The 25,246-nt window shown below is 38.5% G+C and overlaps 1 protein-coding gene across 2 annotated transcripts in view; it reads right to left on the reverse strand.

The window, feature by feature from the left end:
* LOC135474730 (rho guanine nucleotide exchange factor 26-like) overlaps positions 1-25,246 on the reverse strand; it is a 46,144-nt gene that overhangs the window by 12,368 nt on the left and 8,530 nt on the right. The window contains exons 2-11 of one of the 2 annotated variants that reach the window (XM_064754300.1): positions 17,596-19,137; positions 15,376-15,406; positions 15,058-15,166; positions 13,892-14,775; positions 7,884-8,026; positions 4,351-4,447; positions 3,700-3,808; positions 2,517-2,676; positions 1,379-1,560; positions 718-774 (exon numbers count right to left, since the gene is read on the reverse strand). In XM_064754300.1, the coding sequence (XP_064610370.1) occupies positions 718-774; positions 1,379-1,560; positions 2,517-2,676; positions 3,700-3,808; positions 4,351-4,447; positions 7,884-8,026; positions 13,892-14,775; positions 15,058-15,166; positions 15,376-15,406; positions 17,596-18,838 (3,015 nt within the window). In that variant the 5' untranslated portion in view covers positions 18,839-19,137. Of the gene's footprint in view, positions 1-717; positions 775-1,378; positions 1,561-2,516; positions 2,677-3,699; positions 3,809-4,350; positions 4,448-7,883; positions 8,027-13,891; positions 14,776-15,057; positions 15,167-15,375; positions 15,407-17,265; positions 19,138-25,246 lie in introns of both variants that reach the window. The other variant, XM_064754299.1, reaches the window with a different exon arrangement.

The following is a 25,246-nucleotide window of genomic DNA, read 5'->3' on the forward strand; positions in this document are numbered from 1 at the left end:
TTGTGCCTGTTTGCTCGACTTTACCTGACACTGACGCTAGAGGTTAGACATTACCTTCCAATGTACATGCAAGCTAAAAAGTTATTTTCACATACAAGTTTTCAGTGGTCTTTATACTGGTCCTTACATATACTTAATTTTACACTTTCAATTTATTTATTTTCTTATCCCAATGGTGTTTACTCAAGAATACTTCACTTATACAAGGGCAGCCGGCATTATGGTTGGAGGAAACCGGGCAGAGCCCTTCAGACACTCACAACCATTCACATGCTGTTGCAAGACCACGTACTGCCAGTGAGGAAGCCAGCATGAGCTGGAATTGAACTTACAGCAACTTCATTCGTGAGAGACTCCTGGGTCATCATGCCCTTTGAAGCTGCAGATAACACAGTAGTAATAGGGACCGAACAGTGTCCTCATTGGACTGACTGTCCAGGCAAATCTTTCTGATAGACGACAGATCTGATAATGGGGCTACATTGACCCTGAGAGACATCCACCTTCTGCTTTTTTTTTTTGGCTTTACATACTTAGGCAATGAACTATAATCTGAGACTTTCTTCACTTTCAGCACAAAAACTTTGCATTACTTGCAAAATAAGTCCTTCATATGAATGAAAGATCACCTCTTCACACCACTTCAGCCTGCATTACTTCAACCATATCATGGTGAGGCTTTATTGATCTGATATTCTAGCATTAACTCAATCAAACCTCTTGTTCTTTTTTCTGTTCCTGAGTGAGATTTTCTGCCACACCACTGCTTACCACCTGGAAAAGAGACAAACTGTGAGACAATGGAACAACGTATACTGTACGATGAAGTGATACATGTCACTGTAAATCTTCTAAAGTGCTTTTTCAGTAGAATTTATGCATACCATTATCATAAAAATGATTTGTGTCAATGAAGATGCAAGCTTCATGCAACTGTGCAAATTGCTTCTTTACACCCTATAGATAGGTTTCAAAATATCTGCTGAAAAAGTGGCTCAACAGGTTGAAGAATTAGGGTAACAACAGATTATAAAAGAGACAATGGAACTGTGGAAAGATAAAAACACAACAGCTCTAATAGACAGATGGAAAAATTATTTCACATTCAGTTTAGCATCTGTCAAGTTTCTATTTTGTTTGATTCTGACCAATCCATCCAACTTCTTGGCCTGAATAACTTTGATAAGCATGATTAATGTCTTAGGAGAAAATCTTAACCGTTTGCATCAAAAACTATCATTTCAAGGCCTTTGTGTGCACCTGAAAGTGCATTTCTGCATATTATACTTTAGGTGAAATACAATCATGTAATACATAAACAGTGCTTCATGTATAACAAAATTCATGTCCCGGCAATGTCGTCGAAAAAAATTCTTGCCTCAGGCACTTGGCTCCACAGAGATCGATGGACAGTTCCACTAGGACTGACGGTGGACAGGAGATAAGCACCTGGTGCATTCTGGGTCTCTCCCTCTGTCACAGAGGGAAGGCTACTCTGCTGGTTTTCAACTGATATGGTTATTGTAACTTCGGGGTTAATGTAATCATGGCTGTGTTTTTCTGAAGCGAAAATATAAAATACTAAATACAAACAAAAAAGATTTCCTAAACTCAATTGTTCCAGTTTTCTCTTAGAATTGCCATGCATATTCCACAATTCACTACTTACTTCTCCAGTAGTATATGCAGGGTCTCATCTGGTCCTTTGAAAGGACACTTCCAAACAATGAAATGGGTCAAAATCATATCAAATGAAATAAAAAGTGATTTTTGACCCAAAAATTGACAAAGCCCCTGCATGTATATATTTTGTGTTTTTTAATATTCAAAATCATTGTTATGCTCTCAAACATCAAAAACTAACCAACAAATTTTTCTGTTGTTTCTTGATTACTTTTTTTCTCCAAAAAAAAAAAAAATGAAATAGACAAACGGATTTCCAGATATATTCACTAACCTTGTTCCAAATAAATGTACACGTGTAAAGCCAATCTGGTTTCTGGTTACAATGCTTTCATGCAGGTATCTGCACTAAATACATGTATATCAATGGGGTCTTCTCCAGACACAAACTATATCTTCACAAACATAAATGAAATGTTTACTTTTATTGATTGTTTGATTTGATTTGTGTTTTGCACTGTACTTTGTGAAGTTGTGAAGAATATTTCATTTATAGAACGAAGGCCAACATTATGGTGGGAGGAAACCAGTCTGAGGCCAGGGGAAACCCATCTGAAAGTTGTTGGCAGACCTATCCACATCTGAGTTTTACAACTTTATTCAAAATTTAACATTGTTTTTATTAAAAGTATACAGAATCATTTCTGATTGGCTGGTGTTAGAGATAGGCATGTCCAGGCTACATCTAGCCCAGGTTGAATTTTTTTGGTATGGCAGATTTATTCAAGAGTTATCAAAGCTGCAAAGCTTAACCCACACAGCCCTATCTCCACTGTCGGCCAATCAGTGTCGATTCTGTATCCCTTTAAGTGAGCATAAAAAATGTCCCCTACCTGAGCTTTTCCCTGCTGCTGGACTGCTGGGTTCCTCACTGAGAGCCCTCTGCCAGGACTGCCGCTTTATATAGTCTTTGTTATAATACTGGTACAGTGGCTCGCGTTCAAACCGCGACTTGTAGCGGCTCCGACACACAGACACATCCAGTTCAAAGTCCTGTATAGCAATGAACCGCAAAACTTGTGCCATTACTATTGCAACAGCAGAGAAATGATCACAGACAATATCACATCTCACCATTATATAAACAACCAAGAAACTTAACTATTTAACCCTTCTAACAGATCGCTAGCAGGCCCTGTATATATCAAGAATGACAAGGTGGGAAACTGAACGTTTTAATGATTTGAGAAATATAGCATTTGTCCATTAGTTTTACATTCATCTGTCCTTCACAGTGCCCTGGGAGTCTCACATAGTCAGCAGAGTTCGTCCTGAAAATACCGACAATGTAAACATAATTAATCAAAACGCCAAAAGTTACTTTTCTGGACACAGAACCATTCTTTTCTGTCTGCAGACTGAAGACAATGGTGAAGACTAATCTACGTGCTGATGTTTTGATCAATTCTGTTCACCTCGTGGATCATTTCGACAGACTATCAGCGGCATATGAAAGACTCGGCCAACTCAACAAAGTACAGATGAGTGTAAAACTAACAGAAAGAAGCTTTATATCTAAAAATTGGAAAAAAACTTTGTTTCCAATCTTAATGTCCTTCTTTACACATGTATGTACATGTACAGTACAAAAATAGTGCTATGACCAGGTCTGTATAGGACTGATACGTGGGTCTGTACCCTGTGCCAAAGAGGTCACAAGTTCGCACTGTTTCCACAACAGGCTTCAGGCCAGGAAGCGTGTCCTACCTAGTACACCAGGCACTCAGAATTCCTTTAACTTTACACCTATAAACTCCAGTTTTATTGATATGGTGAAAATTCTTGAGCGGAATGTTAAAACAGATAACAGATGAGCTTCCAAGTGACGTCTGGCCTCATGAATGACACGCATGGGGTACACTGACATGTAGTTACTGTAACACCTGCATGCATGTAGTTTCATTATGGCTACATATATCAAATGCAGAAATTCAGTCCATTTTAATCTTGCATTTGTTCAGTTATTTCTGCACAAAAAAAACCACAAAGATGACTGGTACTTGTACATATACTTACAATATCCACCTGGGCAGAGTCAGGTCTCCTTTCCTTATTCCTCCTCTTAAAATCCATCATGTTTTCAAATGGAGCGCGGACGCTGGAACTCCCACTCGCTCGACTAGGACTGTTGGATTGACAAAAACAGACAATGACAAAAACACTCACAGAGAAAATCAAATATCTGAATCATCTTAAAACATTTTATCCAGAACATCTGAAAATATCCAAAAAATCTGAAATTATCTAGGCGGACTTTTCAGACTGCCACCTCAAGGGTTCACCATCTTCCACTTTTTTGGAGTTACATACCAAGCCAAAGAGTACAGACACAAAACGAGCTTGTCTTGTTTGTTTGCTTGGAGTATAACATTACTTCATGTTTCATCGTTATTTCTGTCGTATCATTATGATGTCCCCTTGTCATGTTTGTAGCCGGTCAGCTGAATACTGGAATACCATGTGCCTAAGACACATACTGTGCATGTAAGCCGGTAATGGTCACTCTTTGTACAGCACATGTACATTCACTGTATGTGAGTCTACTCACAAGATACTAACAACAGAAACAATGAGATAAATGCAAATGAGACATTCTGATTTCATGCTGGTGTACTCTGTGTTTTTAGGGCAGGTATGGCAGAGACAGATATAATCAGCAAACCTCACCTAGACTCTACCCTGCCCTCTCCCTGTTCCATATCAAGGTATCCTTGGCCCAAGGTCAAACCTCCTGCACCTACAGCCTCCATCTCCAAGACAGAGTCTGATGATTAAAAACACAAACACTGTTTCAATTCATGTCTGAATACATTGCTGTTTCACTTTCCTTCTGTTTCTTTTTCTTAATTTTTTCAGATTTGGTTAGTTTACATTCCTTTGATTCACAGGTTAAAGTACAATCATCATTAGGGTTCACAGATCTCATTTTATCTATTTACAAAGTCAGTGTGTTTATAATCATGTCTGTGAGGAGTGTGATAATCCGCTAAATACCTGGCAGTGTGATAATCCGCTAAATACCTGGCAGGCTGGGTTTGTATAGAGGTGTATATATGTGTCTGTGAGGAGTGTTATAATTTGATACATACCTGGCAGTCTGGGTTTGTGTAGAGGTGTATATATGTGTCTGTAGATGTGATAATCCACTACATACCTGGCAGGCTGGGTTTGTGTAGAGGTGTATATATGTGTCTGTAGATGTGATAATCCACTACATACCTGGCAGGTTGGTCTTGAGTAGAGGTGTATATATGTGTTTGGGGATGTGATAATCTGCTACATACCTGGCAGGCTGGGTTTGTGTAGAGGTGTATATATGTGTCTGTGAGGAGTGTGATAATCCGCTACATACCTGGCAGTCTGGGTTTGTGTAGAGGTGTATATATGTGTCTGTGAGGAGTGTGATAATCCGTTACATACCTGGCAGGTTGGTCTTGAGTAGAGGTGTATATATGTGTCTGTGAGGAGTGTGATAATCCGCTACATACCTGGCAGTCTGGGTTTGTGTAGAGGTGTATATATGTGTCTGTGAGGAGTGTGATAATCCTCTACATACCTGACAGTCTGGGTTTGTGTAGAGGTGTATATATGTGTCTGTGAGGAGTGTGATAATCTACTACATACCTGGCAGTCTGGGTTTGTGTAGAGGTGTATATATGTGTCTGTGAGGAGTGTGATAATCCTCTACATACCTGCCAGGCTGGGTTTGTGTAGAGGTGTATATATGTGTCTGTGAGGAGTGTGATAATCCTCTACATACCTGGCAGTCTGGGTTTGTGTAGAGGTGTATATATGTGTCTGTGAGGAGTGTGATAATCCGTTACATACCTGGCAGTCTGGGTTTGTGTAGAGGTGTATATATGTGTCTGTGATGAGTGTGATAATCCTCTACATACCTGGCAGTCTGGGTTTGTGTAGAGGTGTATATATGTGTCTGTGAGGAGTGTGATAATCCTCTACATACCTGGCAGTCTGGGTTTGTGTAGAGGTGTATATATGTGTTTGTGAGGAGTGTGATAATCCGCTACATACCTGGCAGTCTGGGTTTGTGTAGAGGTGTATATATGTGTCTGTGAGGAGTGTGATAATCCACTACATACCTGGCAGTCTGGGTTTGTGTAGAGGTGTATATATGTGTCTGTGAGGAGTGTGATAATCTACTACATACCTGGCAAGTTAGTCTTGAGTACAGGTGTATATATGGGTCTGTGAGGAGTGTGATAATCCGCTACATACCTGGCAGTCTGGGTTTGTGTAGAGGTGTTCATGTGTCTGTGAGGAGTGTGATAATCCTCTACATACCTGGCAGTCTGGTTTGTGTAGAGGTGTATATATGTGTCTGTGAGTAGTGTGATAATCTGATACATACCTGGCAGTCTGGGTTTGTGTAGAGGTGTATATATGTGTCTGTGAGGAGTGTGATAATCCACTACATACCTGGCAGTCTGGGTTTGTGTAGAGGTGTATATATGTGTCTGTGAGGAGTGTGATAATCCGCTACATACCTGGCAGGCTGGGTTTGTATAGAGGTGTATATATGTGTCTGTGAGGAGTGTGATAATCCGCTACATACCTGGCAGTCTGGGTTTGTGTAGAGGTGTATATATGTGTCTGTGAGGAGTGTGATAATCCGCTACATTACCTGCCAGGCTGGGTTTGTGTAGAGGTGTATATATGTCTCTGTGAGGAGTGTGATAATCCGCTACATACCTGGCAGTCTGGGTTTGTGTAGAGGTGTATATATGTGTCTGTGAGGAGTGTGATAATCCGCTACATACCTGGCAGGTTGGTCTTGAGTAGAGGTGTATATATGTGTCTGTGAGGAGTGTGATAATCCTCTACATACCTGGCAGTCTGGGTTTGTGTAGAGGTGTATATATGTGTCTGTGAGGAGTGTGATAATCCGTTACATACCTGGCAGGTTGGTCTTGAGTAGAGGTGTATATATGTGTCTGTGAGGAGTGTGATAATCCGCTACATACCTGGCAGTCTGGGTTTGTGTAGAGGTGTATATATGTGTCTGTGAGGAGTGTGATAATCCGCTACATACCTGGCAGTCTGGGTTTGTGTAGAGGTGTATATATGTGTCTGTGAGGAGTGTGATAATCCGCTACATACCTGGCAGTCTGGGTTTGTGTAGAGGTGTATATGTGTCTGTGAGGAGTGTGATAATCCGCTACATACCTGGCAGTCTGGGTTTGTGTAGAGGTGTATATATGTGTCTGTGAGGAGTGTGATAATCCGCTACATACCTGACAGGTTGGTCTTGAGTAGAGGTGTATATATGTCTCTGTGAGGAGTGTGATAATCCGCTACATACCTGGCAGTCTGGGTTTGTGTAGAGGTGTGTATATATGTGTCTGGGGATGTGATAATCTGCTACATACCTGGCAGGCTGTCTTGAGTAGAGGTGTATATATGTGTTTGTGAGGAGTGTGATAATCCGCTACATACCTGGCAGTCTGGGTTTGTGTAGAGGTGTATATATGTGTCTGTGAGGAGTGTGATAATCCGTTACATACCTGGCAGGTTGGTCTTGAGTAGAGGTGTATATATGTGTCTGTGAGGAGTGTGATAATCCGCTACATACCTGGCAGTCTGGGTTTGTGTAGAGGTGTATATATGTGTCTGTGAGGAGTGTGATAATCCGCTACATACCTGACAGGTTGGTCTTGAGTAGAGGTGTATATATGTCTCTGTGAGGAGTGTGATAATCCGCTACATACCTGGCAGTCTGGGTTTGTGTAGAGGTGTGTATATATGTGTCTGGGGATGTGATAATCTGCTACATACCTGGCAGGCTGTCTTGAGTAGAGGTGTATATATGTGTTTGTGAGGAGTGTGATAATCCGCTACATACCTGGCAGTCTGGGTTTGTGTAGAGGTGTATATATGTGTCTGTGAGGAGTGTGATAATCCGTTACATACCTGGCAGGTTGGTCTTGAGTAGAGGTGTATATATGTGTCTGTGAGGAGTGTGATAATCCGCTACATACCTGGCAGTCTGGGTTTGTGTAGAGGTGTATATATGTGTCTGTGAGGAGTGTGATAATCCGCTACATACCTGGCAGTCTGGGTTTGTGTAGAGGTGTATATATGTGTCTGTGAGGAGTGTGATAATCCGCTACATACCTGGCAGGTTGGTCTTGAGTAGAGGTGTATATATGTGTCTGTGAGGAGTGTGATAATCCGCTACATACCTGGCAGGATGGGTATGTGTAGAGGAGGAGGAACTCTTCCCAACAATAGACTATCACGTTTGACACTGTCACTCTTACTAGGACTCTCTGATGGAAACTTATCCGCTAATTTTGGCTGCTTAAGGTAACTCTCTGCCAAAGAGCTGTAGAACAAACAAAAAAATAGAGAATTAGAGGAGAGTCAAAACCAAACTAGACTGTGGAAGTGGACACAGTCTGGCCTTTCGTGAGCATTTATCCTGTGTTCATAAAAGTTTCTCTATCTACTCCCCCCACCCCACCCCCCACCCAATGTCAACATGCTATATATTCTCCATGTACACTTGATCAGTTTGGCTGTATTCTAATGACAATTCCTCTGTTTTGTACTTTCTTCTACTACATGTGCATATATATATATATATATATACATGTAAGGAATTTTTTTTTTGATGGATATGATCAGGGTTTACCTTCATGTAAGACAACATAAGCCTTAAAACGACTATACTGGAGAAGATATACAGTAGCAAATTTGGGTAAAAAAACAAATTAGGGCAAAAAAACAAAAAAAAAAGCACACCAGTACATGCATCTTAGCATATTTTCCTCCTCAGCAAAATGATAATATGAGCCTAGCAGAACTCATAAACATTCAACCTGAGGTCAAACTCTTTGGTATTAGTCTGTTTAATCGCCTGACAAGAGATGCTGGTGGTTTATTGCCACCAATACCTCAAGAACAGTGCAGGTACCTGATGCATGTAAGATTAGTTAAAGGATTAGTGTCCAGATTTAGCTACTGACCCTAATTGTAACGACTATAACCTGTTTAAACTGTATATTACCGAAAGGGCTTCTGAACAATAAAGTAAATGCCTTTTTATTCGCGTAGTACTAACATTCCTGGATTTCGCGGCAAACACATTCCCGCGAAAATAAGTGCTATCGAATAGAAAACCCATGTAAGTAATTTATTAATGTAGCATGCGTTACAGTTATAAATTCGTTATCAAGCACTACAGTTCTAATACTTTTTCAAACATGGTAATTAGAAATATCTAATTAAAATGTATTCCGGCTTACACAAAACCCACTTAATTAATCGTCAGTTAATCTCGCTTTCTTTTACTGAGGCTTAGCTCCGTCTAAGTATCACCACAATGCGACGCTGCTGTTGTTGTTAATTCTATTACACTTCGATTCCTTTTTATTACACACAACACACTGCTTGGCTCTATGCCAAGTGCACATTATCTGTGTCGTTAGATACCCCCCATCACGAGACAGAAGCGTTTGACTTCTGGACGGGTCTATTGTAGTTCTACGGGTGGATAGAGGTTGTTGTTCACATTGAATAAAGCAGACGGCAAATATAAACAAAGAAACAAAATGGCTGTTTTTTCTGTCGGAGCGAACGTTTATTTTAAAGAAAAGTATCAGGTTACAGATAATTTAAAGCCCATAGGGACTTTTAAATGCTACACAATAAGAGATAATAATGGTTTCACGAAATTTTTTTTTTTTTTTTTTACATACGGACCTGATCATTCTTCCTGCGAGTTTCTTTCAGCGGCCTCTCCTAAACGTCCCAGTTGACCATAAACCGTGGTATGGCAATCAACCAATGGGTCTAAAAAAGATCAGACCCATGATGTCTGATATTTCTCGCGGTGCAAAACTTAGCCGCCGGTACACGAATCACTGCGTCCGGGCTACGACAGCTACAGTTCTTGCTGATACCGGGGTTTTTGTGATGGACATAATGTCTCTGACAGGCCACCGCAATGAATCCAGTGTACGGAGTTATATCACCAAACCGTCCGTTTCAAAACGCCGTGAAATCAGCATTATCCTGCATGTTTCAAGTGTGTTATCAGAAAATGCTGAAAGTGAAAATGCCGTTGAGTGAAAATATTCCCATGTCAGTCACGCCACTCCCAGTGCAAATGCCCGACGCTGTCGACTATAATGTTACACGTAACAGTAGCAATACCATCCAAATGGCAAAATCCCAGTTTTCAGTCACGCCTCAAAGTTTTTGAGGGCTGTTCAACAATGCAACAATAAATAACAGCACAGTTCACATCAACTTCACATCCTCTGGATTGCGGACTGGCTGCAGATCGCCCTTTTCAACTTCCAATCCTTGTTTGATGTTCATCCGAGTTAAACTGTTGTTTTTTTTTTTTTTTCCACAATGTTCAGTCCGGTTACTCATGTTTTCTCTCCGCAAGACTGCCACCAATATATTGCCGTTGACCCAGATCTTTGGTACGGCATGGGACCTTTATGCATGAGTGTGACGTGTATATTTTGCGTAACTGGTACGGCCCACTGAGTGAAACATGTGCACGGGGCTGGTTTAACGTACTATAACTTTCTACAGATTGTGTCATTACAAATTTAAATTGTGATCCATCCATTTTATTTCACAATACAATGAACGCAAATCATATTTATCTTCATGATACCTTCAACATATAAATTATAATATATTTATTTGCTTACGTATAATAAGCAGAAACACATATCTATGATGTTGTTATTGTTTTGTTATTATCAACATACGCTGAGAAATTAAGATTGAATTGAAAATGTGAACTGAAGTGTTCCATTATTTTAACATTCGTTACCCAGTGTTTATGAACTTGATACAGAATACAACACTACCGCAAAGCATTTACCGCAAGTAAACGAAATAAAATTCAGTATCAACTTATTGTTAACCTAATTTTGTGTGTTTCAATTATTTTTTTTTTTCGTACGTAATTCATACTTTAATTACGTTTAAACAGTTGAGATCCCCACTTTTGTTGTCGTTTTGCTGATGCCAGAGGTTTCCAGCTCCTTTAGCTCGTCAGACAGAGTTTGGGAAAACTTTTGATCTGCCCGAACTCTCGCTTCCAGCAACGAGCAACCTCCCCCGCTCACTGTCAGTGTGGTCGCTGTTTGACACGGTGCCTTTCTCACCGAGGCCTACCCTGATAAAGTTTGAATATCAGGGTTTACAAATTTTAGGTCTCAGGCGAGGCTGTTTTTTATCGACTGTACTTGCCTACCAGTCAGATCACCTTTCCGACGCGCCCGATACATCGCTCGAGGGTTCCCCACTTCAAACTTCCTTTTCATAATGATGATTTCTGCGAAATTTATTCACACCTGTCACAGTTCACTCAAAGTTTTCTCTGCAAACTATCTCTGCTGATGCATGAGAATTAAATTGTGGGATTTCTTTATATCACATTAAATCATTCGCCGTCTCTCGGAAACATCAGCGGGTAAGCCTCAGCAGCGAAAGCCTGTCGAGGTATACCAGCTGGTGTTATGAGCGTATCTCCCGGAGAGGGTGACACGACTATAAAGGCATTTGCAGTATAATAAAGATATAAAACCCGCCGCAAACAATAGACTTACTACCATAGCCCATCTTCAGCTCGCCGCCCGGTACGGGGTGCGGCTCAGCAAATGGCCAACCCAAGTCTAGCTGACCTAAATAACCTGGGAATTCGTATCAAATTCGTATCATTTTCAAGATGGATTCTAGCCACACAGAACGAAGTAAACTGCCGTATAAATATGAATGCATAGTGGACGACGCTGAAGTTTCAATTATGATATGGACATCTCTGGCCAGACTTCAGATTGCGAGTATTCAAACTTTAAATTTGTTCATTGTCCAGGCATTTCCAACCACACTGGCAAAACTGCCCGTCTTACATTGTAAATTTCGTGTGTTTATATTATGATTTAATATTTATTTACCATTCTTTCCATCTGTCCGGTTCACAATAAATATCATTCTATTCCCTGAAGGATTTTAAATTCATACCTGTGGTGGACGACAACCTCTTGTGCATGTTATTGTCGGCAATCCAAATAGCATACACCTATATGAGTTAGTGTACAGAAATTTAGTATCTAACAGTTTTCAGTTCAGTTAAAAGTATTTCATAAACTACTGTGTTCAGGTGCTGTGGTGGAAATACAGCTGTAAAATGGCTAGAGCAGATATGCCTGTTCATGGTGGGTACAAAATCCTTCTGTTTCATGCAGTAAATCCATGCCTTCTTGGGGGCTAAATCATCTGGAAACTTGAAAAAACTAACTCCAGGATTCTTCAACCACCTGTTTTTACAACCATTTACAAAACAGCAAACCAATTCGTGAAGAAATGGGATACATTTGTTGTCACTCTTATAGCTTTTTTTTGACAATGATATAAATGGCGAAGCTCTGACAGCTTGTAAAGGTTGGACTTGTATGACACAATTCGACAGAAACTACAGAGTGTTGGCAGAAAAAATACATACAACCAGCCACAATACCTAGTGATTTTAAGTGCCATATTACTCAGATTAATGTACCCCTTTTCAACATTTTTTGTACACTCAATTTAACCACATATACAGGGGTAACTATTTATGAATAAATAATAAATCTGGATAGCACTCCTTTAAGTTACAAGTAGACGTAGTTATGTTAAATAGTCGACACTGAATGCCTAGCACTGTAAATGTACAAGTACAGAAAAAAAAAACAAACAAAAAAACAACTCAATCCACACAAAAATGTTGAATTATTCAATATCAGTAACCAACCTCATCAAGTTACATGCATCCTCAGAAAATATTTCCTCTGTATATTTATTAGCTACATGTGCATGTAACTAAAAATCACTGAAAAGGCTTAATAAGTAACTTCCTTAAATCACTTTTTTCGGTACAAACCATAATAACTTGGCCTTTCTGGACACTTCTTAACAGCTACATGAAGTACATATCTCTACTCCATCAGATATTTAAATGTACTCCAAAGCAATCTGTTTAAAACACTTGTTTCTCCTATCCAATTTATTCTGAAAGAACCAGTGGTGAGAATCCTTGATGTCCTTCCCAAGTTATATCAGTCCTGCACAAGTCCTGTATGTGGACATTCACATTGCATGTACCTGTATGGCCACCCCATAGTACTGGCTGTATTACAAACTGTCCATGATACAAATCTGTCCATAAAACTACAATTTATAACTGGAATGCTTAAAAGTCAACAAAACAATCACAATGCTTTTAGATAAGAGATCCTCAATTGCTTCCATACAGGTACAGCAAGTACAAGTATCATCTTGGACTGGCTGGCTACCAGAATATTGTTAGTTTAATCCACACTAAGCTAATCAGTGACAAGATATGTAAATATATGGGGTCCGTAAACCTCAATCGTGTATAAATAATTACTGACCCCAATTTGTTTCCGGTCACAAAATACATGTAACTGAGGTAACAAATTTATCCTGCAGAAGACACAACAATTCTGAAGACTGGCGATTCCACTGAAAAATAGCTTAAGCGACATACATTTTTTTTGGTTTGTTTTGTTTTTGAAAGCCAAACAAAGGGAGGTAAATTAGTCAACTGATGGCATCAACTGCACAGGAAACTCATGCACAGGAAACTCATGCACAGGAAACTCACACATGACCCTCATGTGACTGTGCAAACCAACTTCAGAATTTTATTTGATGCGTGATAAATTATAAATACATGTGTACATGTCAACAGACCATGGACTAAAAATCAGAAAACTATATCTACATATATGCATGCTTTGGGTATGCATACTTATTGGAGTTTCTCAGGCTTGAGAAGATGAGGAGCCATTCAGTCTGTGTATGTATACTGTGTTGTCTTGCAGCAGGGTGTGCAAATGACGCCAAAGCACCGGGTCAACCAGTCCTGTTTCCTTAATCTAACCTCTATGTGCCGAGTAGCAAGAAGGTAACAATCACCATTTATAAATAAAGCCTTTAGTATGACATGTATGACCTGACCCGGGTTTAATCCCAGGTAGGACGACTTTGTGGCAGACCCTCTAACCATTACGCCACCGAAGCGGTCTATAAACTAGCCTATTATGCTGAGACATAAAATGTGCATCTTCCTAGCATGTCAAAACATCCTCAAGTAAGTGTAATTTTACATGAGAACTCATGATGGCGATATACAGATATGCATCACTACATCACTCACCTGGTTGAACTTTGTGGTGGCACCCGGACATCCAAATTCCCCAGGCTACCCAGAGACATTCGCCCGTTCCTCGGGGGCAGGGGTGGGGCCACTTCCAAGTCTCCAGACACCAGCTGTAGCCCCGGTAAAGAAGCCCGCTTGGTGTTCAGTTTGGGTTTGGTAGGGGGTGTTAAGTCTGACAGCTTTGGAGGCAATGTAGGTGGCAAATCAGGTGGTGAATCATGCGACACTTTGGGTCCTAGTTCAGAGTACTTCTCATACACAGATCCTGTGTGTGTCCTCGGTGGGAGATTAGGGGCAGAGTCTACAGAGTCCTTACTCACTGCTGGTGAGATGGGGATTTTCTCCGGTGAAGCGGACACCCTCAGATTTACATTCACAATGGGTATAGCATCGTCCTGTACTCCACCTATAGTTTGATATATTCCCTCATTGGAATCATAACGAAGATCTTCAGAAGACGATGCCGCAAATTCATCTGTAAAATCATCATCTTCCTCCACTGGGTTTATCTCTAAACGACCTGTTTTCTTGATCTTTTTCTTCTTTATTCTCTCGCGCAGTTTTTGCTTCACATTAGCTGGTAACTGGCTAAGCGACAAATTTTCCAGCTTCATTTGCAATCCTGGAATATCCAACAGATCCTGACTACGTCGATAAAACTCTTTCCACTTTTTTTTCCACTTTGTGCTGGACTCGGAGTTATCGGCCTGCCGTTTCTTGAGCTTCCTAGCTTGCTTGTCAGAGAGTTCTATGACTGTATGAGGACGCATACTGATGGGGTTAGTCACGCTGTCGGAGGATGTAGACTCTGAACCTGCTACCGAGACGCGGCTTGAACCCGTGTCCCAGTCTGGGATAGGCAGTTCTGTTTCTTCTGGGGACTGGAACAAGCAACGTTCTACAATCATATCCTACACATACATGTACCTCAACCCAGAAATTTACTTTTAATACACACTTATTTCTCCAAGACAATTTTCTCTACATAAGTTGATGTATACACTGTATGTGATACAATATATTTCTTGTATTAATGGTAAAACCATCAGTGAAGATGTTAATTTATGGAAATGGACAAAGATATTCTCACATAATTCTTGATCATAATGCAACTATGATAATGTATTTTTTTCCACCGTTTTAATACATGGTGTAGTACTTACATTGTAGATGTTTTCCTCCTCTTTTGGTTTCAGGGATTGGGACTCCAAGGGGGGAGCACTCTGTCTCCTGGCATCCTTGTCCAACTTCTGTGTCCTTTTTAACTTGATACTGTAAGTCGAACACATTATTTAAAATGTCTATACTCATACACGAACACATACAGTACATCCACAGTCACTGTAGAGAAAAGTTATCATGTAACTAATAACATTCTTTTTAAAGCTCATACACTGCACTTAAACAAATATGTACATTCATGAAAAAAAAAAATTTTCATAAACTGTTGTTGGTTGTAAATATATATCCTTAATACTTACTCCCTAAAAGCAAATCTTCTTTTCTTCTTCTCTGTAAATAAGTAATTTAAACAGAAAACCAAATCAGTAACTAAGAAAAAATCTGGCTGTACCAGAGATTACAATGTTGTTTACTGAATGCAAGATTGCTTTTCTTACATTTTATAATGATGTATACAATGTATGTAAGATCTGTTATCTTATGTACAGTGTACATGTTAATGTCCCTTATTACATACATTACTATTATTCAAAACAGCAAATAATGAATGTTAATTGTACTTTTCTACTCTTAAAAAAACCCAACAAATTTCATTCATTAACAAATACATGTACATTTAACAAACATTATATCGGAGAGTAATTTGCCTGCAGAAATGTACATGAACAAGTAGTAAACAACAGTAAAATAGCAGGACACATGTCAAAGAGTTCGAGCAAGTATGAAGCAGCTTTGCAGTAAAATGAGCTATATTCTGAAGCAGCATTCGAACACGGCTGTACTTTACATTGCACATGCATTAAACCTGTTCAACGCAATAAAGCCTTCATGAAAGCCATACTAATATAAACAGATTATTGGTGATTGTGAGTATCAGGCATGCAACATGAATTCTACATAAACACGAGAGTAAACTTAACAGGGTGCGGATAGTCAGAGTGATTCAGTAAATTAAAGTAGAACTGTTAGTACCCTAATCCCTCAACATTTTCGCATGTGAAATAGCAGCTTTCCAATTTATGCACATTTGTAATTTGATTTTGGAGACAACATTACATTGGCTGAATTTGCCAGTTTCAGGGCTTCACAAAAAGTATAATTTTAATACTCTACAAATAAGAATGCATGCAGAATATGCTTAAATAAACACTTCACAAGGAAACAAGTTATGTTGCCTGAGAATACGGCCATCAGATATCGTAAAGCCACTTGTTTAATGAGTATGAAATTCCTAAACTCTTAAGCCTGAAAATCAGCGTTGATCAGTAATCAAATAAATAAATAAAAAAATACATTGTAAATACATGTAAAAGTCAATATGAAGTCTGATCTGAGAAAGTATAACCATATATGTGCTAGGCACCCACCCAAAAAATCCACGTACAGGTATGACTTTTGATTACAAAAAAAATTTAAAAGAATAAAAATTCAGTCAAATACTGTCTGCCAAAGTTTACTTTCACAAATCTTCCTACTGGTGAGGCGACAAACAATTTCAAATTTTGTAATTTTAGTGGCAGACTGATGGTTCTGGAGACTGAACAGATGGACATGATAACAAAAGCACACTGGTTAAACATTAGCCGTTTGCGACAATGAGCCGTTAAACATTATGTTTGCGATGTTTATGGCATGTTAGGGACAATTTGCCAATATTAATGTAAAACTGTATATAGAATATAGAAACCTGATCAAACGAGATTAGACATATATTGTAGCCATAACTTGACGACGTGATTTTGCACTGGGATGTCAACCTGTTGTTGTGACGACAGAACTGGACAAATTAATGTGCAACTCAGCAGTGTTCATGATCATCTACATGTAGACTATATGTATTCAGTGACAATGTATTATAAAATGTATTGACAGTGCTCTGGTAATTCTTCTAATTTTTGGGACACCTAGTCGGCTCTTTTTAGGCCAATATACATGTAATTGTAACAAGAACAAACAGTTTCTCTTTTCTCACATGGTTTTTCCAAAAAAAAAAAAAAGTCTTTTCCAAAATTAGAGAGAAAAAAATGTAATTTTTGGCTATCAGCACCACTAGTATCTGTCCTAAAAATTAGAAGAATTACAGTAAGTTAACTCCTAATGTTTATAGTAAACGTGATGATCCTTTGCTTGACCCTCAGCCTAAGTAGTTAGTAAAAGGCAGGTCTACGTTAGTTTGGGAATTTAAATACCTCCTACGTTAAACCCCTTCATGCTCCCGTTCACTGGGCCCGCCAGCTCATAGTTGCTGTTTTGTTCCACAGAATCGTGAGCTGGATCCAGAGGCTCTACCCAATCATATGCCTGTATAACTTTTTGGGAAATTTTTTTACAGTTTTTTGGCACCTTATTGCCATGCTTGTTTATACCCTTGTTTGCCTGCCCCTCTGACACATGCAATGGAATACGATCATGCTCATCGTCCGAATCAGACGACACATTGCCCTTGGCACCAGAGGCACCAAACCCAGCCAACCAGCTACGCTGAAGCGTGCCAATCTCTCTAGTAATATCTAGTATACCTTCTTCAGCCAAACACTCAATAACGGTTGCCACATCATCGTACCCATCACCTCCTTCTGAGTCGCCAGATTCGTCACTACTGATGTCATTCACTAGTCCTTCAAGGACAGCCAACTTCTCCAGAAGTGTTTCTGGAAATTCCAGATTTTCATCCGATTTACTGACTTTGCTGTCCTGTCGTTCGTCTCTAGTTTCACACTGCTTTATTAACCTCTGCACAAAATCTCCCCTTGGACTGACCTTCGCTTGGTTTTCTTCTTTCACAGCTTTGTCGTTCTTCACACTTTTCTGTTTAGCTCTAACTGGTTTATCCTCTTTGACTTCTGGTTTCCTCTGATCTGTGGTTTTAGTGTCTGTTGATTTTTTAGGGATACCATTTACTTCAGGTTTTTCTTTTTTAACACTTTTTGAGGTATCTGATGCTTTTGTAAGGTTTGTAATTTTGGTTTCACGTCTAAAAGGGGCAGTCTGTGCAGGCTGGATTGCACTTGACCTGCGAGAGTTATCTTTTTCACTCACAGATAATCTAGAAGCTTTACAATCAGCAGATTTCCCAATAACGACAGTTTCCTCTTTTTTGGAACCAGTTGCTTGGTTGACAGATTTCAACTTCACTTTCCAAGGAGGATCATTTGTTTTCTTCTCAGCTTTAAGTTCCGATGCGAATTTCTCTACTTTGGCCTTGTCCAGTTTAATCTCACCTGTGATTGGGTCATAAGAACTTGTTGGATTCTTTTGGGAAGCTCGAGACTGGTGGAATGAGGTTCGTGAAAAGCTTGACAGCTCTTCAGATGCAGATGAAACATTTGCATTTTTGGCATTAGATTTTGTTTTTTCCTTGGAAACACTGCTTTCTTTGGAAAGTGTAAATACTCCAATTTTGATCTCATTAATCTTGCTTTGGCCAGCTCCTTGTGAACTTTTACCTCTGACTGAAGTCTTAGCCGAAGATGAGCTGGATGAAGTGCTGCTTAAAGGCCTCGAAATACCTTTGTCCAACCTGGGGGAGATTTTCTTTTCACTGGGGACTTCATCTTTTCCAAAAACATTCTTCAGCCTTTCCACCTGTGACTTGCTCTTCTCAGAGTCTGGGTCTTCCTTTGATGTGGTAATGACAGAGTTGGCTCCCCTGTCCAGGGTGAGGTTTTTACCAATCGGTTTCAGAGAAACCCCAAAAGGGTTAGGTTTTTCACCAGCGGCTCCTGCAGTAGATTTTGATGCTGGGTTCTTACTCTTAGACATGACTGTCTCTTCAATAAGAAACTAAGTTCACACTCTGATAATGATTTCAGATCCCCCATTCCCTTGAAAAAACTCTGTCCGGGTGTGCACGCACATTACTACTGTCAAATCCTATACTAGCAACAGATAACAAATCTGTCCATGATTATAAATATGCCAAAAGCTTGATCAGAGGCACATTATTTCTTCCCACAGATGATGTAAGAATAGTACGGTAACCTTGAACAACACGTGACACCAGCACACTTGGTAGGGACAGATGATGCAGTGGTCTTCTTAATGATATTCAATCTGGAACTCTGCAAAATACAAAAAAAAAACCAACTCAGGTGTGTATTACAAATGAACAGACAATGAATCCTATATTTAGTGAATACAACATGCATAGTTTATATCTCTTCTATGATGAAGTCACATGCATCTGTATTTATAACTCAGCATTAATCAAACTGTGTAGGGTACATATGTTTTAACGGCCAACATGTAGTATTACCGGTACATCCAGAGAAAGGTTCATGTAAAATGCAAACGTTTGCAAAACTAAATTTCTGTACCATTCATGTTTATTTTATGCAAACGATCATGTTGACTGAATAAATAATTTGACTTGAGCCATTCTAAGAAAAGGTAAATGTAACCTCTGAGCTGCTCTTACAAGGTGGGCTGACCTAGTCTTGACAGTGGTGAAGACCCGTAAGACCTGCATGTGTGTACAGGCATGGTCTCAGCCTGCACATACCTGTACTGATGTACATGTAATAAAGAGAATAGCCTCTTTGGGGAATTTACACTGACAGCAGAGGATACATTGACATATATACCTCCTCGACAGATATAGTGGTAGACATGGTAAAGGTACACCAGTACAGTCTTGCAAACTTTTAGAATTCGGCCTAGTTTGCATCATTATCAGCGTCAGTCAAGCATGACCTGAGACTGACAAACACTTTTCTTATGTATTAAAGCCTAATGCTCAGGTCTACTTGTACAGTGCCCTATTTTAATATCAGACATTCAAGTGCAAAAATGCATGTTTTTTTTTTTTTGTAAAATACATTTGTACATTTATATACCCTAATTCTTCAACCTTTTCAACCACCTCAGCAACCAATACTTTCAAACTTTCTAAGAGAACTTAAGAGGTGTAGAGAAATAATTCACAGTGTTAGGAAGCTTGCATCTTTTGTGCAATAGTGTTTTAGAGGTTGAAAAGGTTGAAAATTTACAGCATATATCTACATACATGTACGGATGGCTCTGTGATGAGTCTACTATACAACACATGTACCAAAGCATGACATATACTTCTAACTAACACATATCATTAAGGCCACAAAAATCTGGTAACGCCTCAAGCGCAATTAAATACCGGTGGTGGATAAACTGTAGTGTAGGTGTGCTACTGCTGGTGCAAGAATTATCATTGTGCACACTAAATATATATATCAGCACCGGTTTATAGCGAGAGAGCCACCTCAGGCACTATGCTATCAGTACCACAGTTTTGTGCTTTCCTCTTTATACAAATGACAGACTACATGTACATGACATGTTCTAGATATTTTCGTATCACGCTAGCTTTCTAATACACGGTGACATTTTTACACATGTATTTTCCATGACATGGCGGAAATATTGCCAAAGCGGCGTGAAGTCCTAATCATTTATGCATACATTTAGCTTATATAACACTTCCTACGTGTACATGGGGCCATGTGGCCTCGTGACGTTCAGCGAAATACAGGAACGGAGATTCTGTCCTCAAAAGTGCAATCTTAAAGCCAAATACATTTGTATAGCATAAAGTTTACTTTTGTCACTGAACCTTATCTTTTTCCAGTATGTACAGAATATCATCCCACATTCCAAATAAACCTTAAAACAAGTTCCTAAGGTCAACAGAATTGTCAGAATCAGGGCAAAATTGTAAGTTCAGTGTACATGACCATATATTTTGTATGTGTTTATATGTGACTATCTTCAACAAGAGCTTGCTTCATACACTGTATGCAGGCATATATACAAGAACAGAACTTTTTGGGCAAAATAAGACTTTAAATACAACCTTTCTGCTCAAATATATGCAGGCATGTACACATGCATAGAACTTTTTTGACAAAATAAGACATCAAATACAACCTTTGCACTGAAATATATATACGCAAGTACTGTATGTATTTAATTCAAGAGAACATAAGAATGACATGGTTCTCAATTTTTGTGCTTTTATAACTTGCTGATGCTGTACACTTAATGTCACAGAGTAAATGTCTTAAAGCTGTTCAAAGTGTCTAGAATCATTATTAATATGTTCATGTATTGTCACGTGAAATATACAAGAATATATTACAGAATTTTACTTCCTTAAATCAATAATGTTTCCTTGTATTTATAGGGCACAGAAAATTAAGTGCATTTCACTTAAATTAAGAGACATTGTCTGTACATGTATAGGGTTGTATAATTTGGCTGATGATGGTTAATTTAATCACTTGACACGTATGCTGTGATATGCACTCAGAATGTCAGTGACTATAACACATACAGATCTGAAAATAAATACAACGTTCCAGTGTCTGTAGCTTATTCTATTATCATCATGTGTAAATTGCTAGGACAGAGAGAGTTTTCTACTGACAATTGGATGAGTAGTCATTCAGCCCTGACGGGTTAATTATCACAGATTATTTATATATATATGTGTGTGTGTGTGTGTATACTTATATATATAAATATATATATATATCTAGCTATGTAGGTACAATCAACAGGTAAGTATTGTCAAGTGCAGATGTATGCTTCAGGAAATATTCATGCATACACGTGTATATCAGTACAGACAGAAATTCTGTACATGCAGTTCAATCAGTACTTCTAGTTGACAGCTACACACATGCCACTAATATACATTAGTACACTGTGTGGGATATTTTACTTTTAAATTATTCTTGATATTACAATGCATGTTATGCCATATTAAAGCATACTTGTGATATTTGTGATTTCTGCATTTCTCTAAAAGCTAAATACCCTAATTCTTCTAATTTTTGGGATGGACAGTCATAATGTTGAAAGTAGAATATTACATTTCTTTAATGTCCGTTAGGGAAAGTGAAGATGTGAATATATTGTTCACTAGATGGACAAACCATGTGAGAAAAAAGAAAATCAATATTCCCGCTACAGTTACAAATATATTGGCTAAAATGAGGAGAGCAGGTGTCCCAAAAATTAGAAGAAATTGGGTACTTCAGGCTGCTGATAATTCTTTGTTTCTCAGGAGTCTGACCATTCTTAATGCTTACCAAGATATGTTTATTAATTTAAATGTTAAATAAAGACTGTTTTAGGAAATAAAAATACAAGTTTGTCTGATGCGCAACAAACAGCTGCTGAATTAAAATATTTATATGAAATTTCAGATCAATAGCATATTTTTTTTTTTATTAACCTACAGTCATGACAGTACATGCGGGTTGTGTTGTACTTCAAGTTTGCAAAACAAATATATATATATTGAAAATGATTATATGTAATTACATGTATTACTTACGGCACCTATGATTTTGATCAATTTAAAACACATGCAGTAGCTAAGAGTTAAAAGATGTCTTGAGTTTATAAAACACATACAATAGTCCCTTTTAAATCTGTTTCAAATGTATAGGTAAGTTTGTGAGTCACTTGCCAAAGATCAGTGGTCTAATCTAGGTACTACGGATTCCTTGACTCATAAAGCTAATTCTTGAGTAAGGTGTTAATCACCAATATCATAAAATAGAATAAATATATAAAATCAACCACAAGGTAGAGCTGTATATGTGTATGAAGTGTGAAGTTTGCCACAAGGTTTAGTCATACAGAAGGATGGCTTGCCTACTACAGTACATGTTCACCATTCACAACATCAAGAGTGGTGACCTAGTCACTGATGCTCTGTGGTTGTGAGGCTATATATGTAAGTAAGTAGGTGTCTACTTAAAGTCACCAACCTATGGCATATCTACAGGTAAGATTTACAAGTATTCCTCAATGCTGCAAAGAGTTCAACAATTCAGAGTTGGTGTAGAGTTCAGATTAAAAGGTAATTGCAAAGAGGAAATTTGCAACCTTTTCAACCACCTCAGCAACCAATACTTTCAAACTTTCTAAGAGAACCAATACTTTCAAACTTTCTAAGAGAACTAATACTTTCAAACTTTCATAGGCTGAAATAACTCAAGCACATGCTGGACTTGGTTAAAAACCATTAAAAGAAACCAAGGACTACACATGCAAATGTATCTGACACTGATTTACAGTCTACATTTTATATCACACAGCTTCGGTTAATATATGTATTTAGTTGATCAGCCTTATGTGGGAAAGTCTGACAGCAACCTGCAGAGGGTCCTGGGTTCATTCGGGCTCTGCCTGGTTTCTTCCCACTGTAATGCTGGCCGTGATCTTACAAGTGAAATATTCTTCAGTATGGCGTAAAACACCAATCATGCTGTTAAACGCCATATACAATTTTCCTCTTATAATATACACTGGAGTTGGTTTTGTTGCTGGAGAAAACTGTTGTGCTCTGAAAATGAAACTTGCCCTGACAAATTTTTACACTACACTATAAATTTTATACACCACATTTACTAGTCTAAAAGAACTTGTGGTACTCAACGAGCTAATGTTAGACTGCACAAAGAGTCACCGTGAACTGCATACTGTCACCAAGGTCCCATTGATAGTCAGTGCAGAAAAATTTCCTTATCCAAGGCTACGATTGAACTCACACCTCATCAACCCTAGCAATTGAAAGTGTCTTGTTAAACCACTTGGGCACAACCTGCTAAAAGGCTGCGTTAGTATAGACACTGAAGGTTAGGAAAATATGAGGTATTATGTTACCTGAGACATTAACACACTAATTAGACTAGTGTCAAGTAAGGGCACGCTTAACTTGACGGAGATCAGGTGATTTATCAATGAAGTGTAAAAAAAGTCATGGACGGGATAATCACATCAGCCACATCAGTGTGATACATCAGGACTGGGTACAGGTATATGGATATACATGTACTAAGAGATTTTCTTTCACAAATCAAGCAGATTTACATGTACCTACATTACACGTAGAAAATCTCAACAAAACTTAACAGATATGGAAATAAATTCTTCTCAAAGACAAATTTTATTTGACATATTTTTTACTAGACATACAAACAAATTCTACCAGGAGTTGGCTTCCAACCACTCCTACACCCCATGAGGTATCAAGGTCAGGGATATATTAAAGACCAAAGATACTATGAAAAATTGAGAACCATTTCATTGAAAGAAGCTATACATTTCAGCCATATTTCCAGTATTGTGGAATAATTACTGGTCTTGCTCATGAGAGAAAGAACATCTGTGGTGGAGAGTGATACTTATCATTAAGACAGAGATATGAATATTCATTTATCTCCCCTATTTATGCAAATGACTTAGAATAATAGGCAGAGTTTATAACTTTATAATTCTGTGATAATATCAAACTGTTAACTTGTGATATAAAGAAAATCTCTCTCAATATTTTGTTAAATACAGCATTGCTATCTGTACCATGACGTCACTATACATCAGTATCAAAATGTTTTCTTAAAAAATTTTAACCTTGTTTATAATACAGAGCTTCAGAAATTTTATGAACTGATGCTTCATGGCGGCTTCAAATGCTGCAGTTAAAATGAAACATACTAAAATATGATTCAATAGTAGTTCTTTGAACATTTACAACTGGTTTTCTCAGAAAACTCCTTGTTGTGTTACCCTCATTCTTCAACCGTTTCAACTGCCTGTGCAATCAATATTTCACCGTTCTGAGAGAACTATGGCGGCATACATTTTATTATGAAGACTGCATCTTTAATGACACAAACAAATCATGGCATCATTTTCAGTTTCATAACTGTATGCATAAATTTCACTGAAAATAAAAGGGCTTTAGAGGTTGAAAATGTTGAAGATTCACACACATCCGCCTTCATGTATATGCATGTTACAGAGACACTGTTGTCAATTGTGTTGGGTGGTATACGTATGTTGTACTCGAATATGTACCTGAAGAGAATTTGTTAGAGGTCTCTAGAGCTGTTCATTGAGTAGACTGGCAAAAAGAGTTAGCCTGCCATGAGTACATGTACACCTAAACATGTGTGACTGATCTGGCATACACAACGGACCTACAAGTCCATGTATGATGGGGAGAGCTTCATTTACACCTGATATTATGCGAGAGTCCATCTGGACTATACCAGTACACATCACACGGCAAAGGTGAACACATGTTTAAGCACATACTGATTTATTTATTTTATCAGTTTGTTGTTCAGTTCCCTTATCAAGAAGTCTTCACGTATACACTGGCAGTCATCTTAATGGAGG

Source organism: Liolophura sinensis, chromosome 9 (genome assembly GCF_032854445.1).
Source record: "Liolophura sinensis isolate JHLJ2023 chromosome 9, CUHK_Ljap_v2, whole genome shotgun sequence".
In the NCBI taxonomy this organism is placed as follows: Eukaryota; Metazoa; Mollusca; class Polyplacophora; order Chitonida; family Chitonidae; genus Liolophura; species Liolophura sinensis.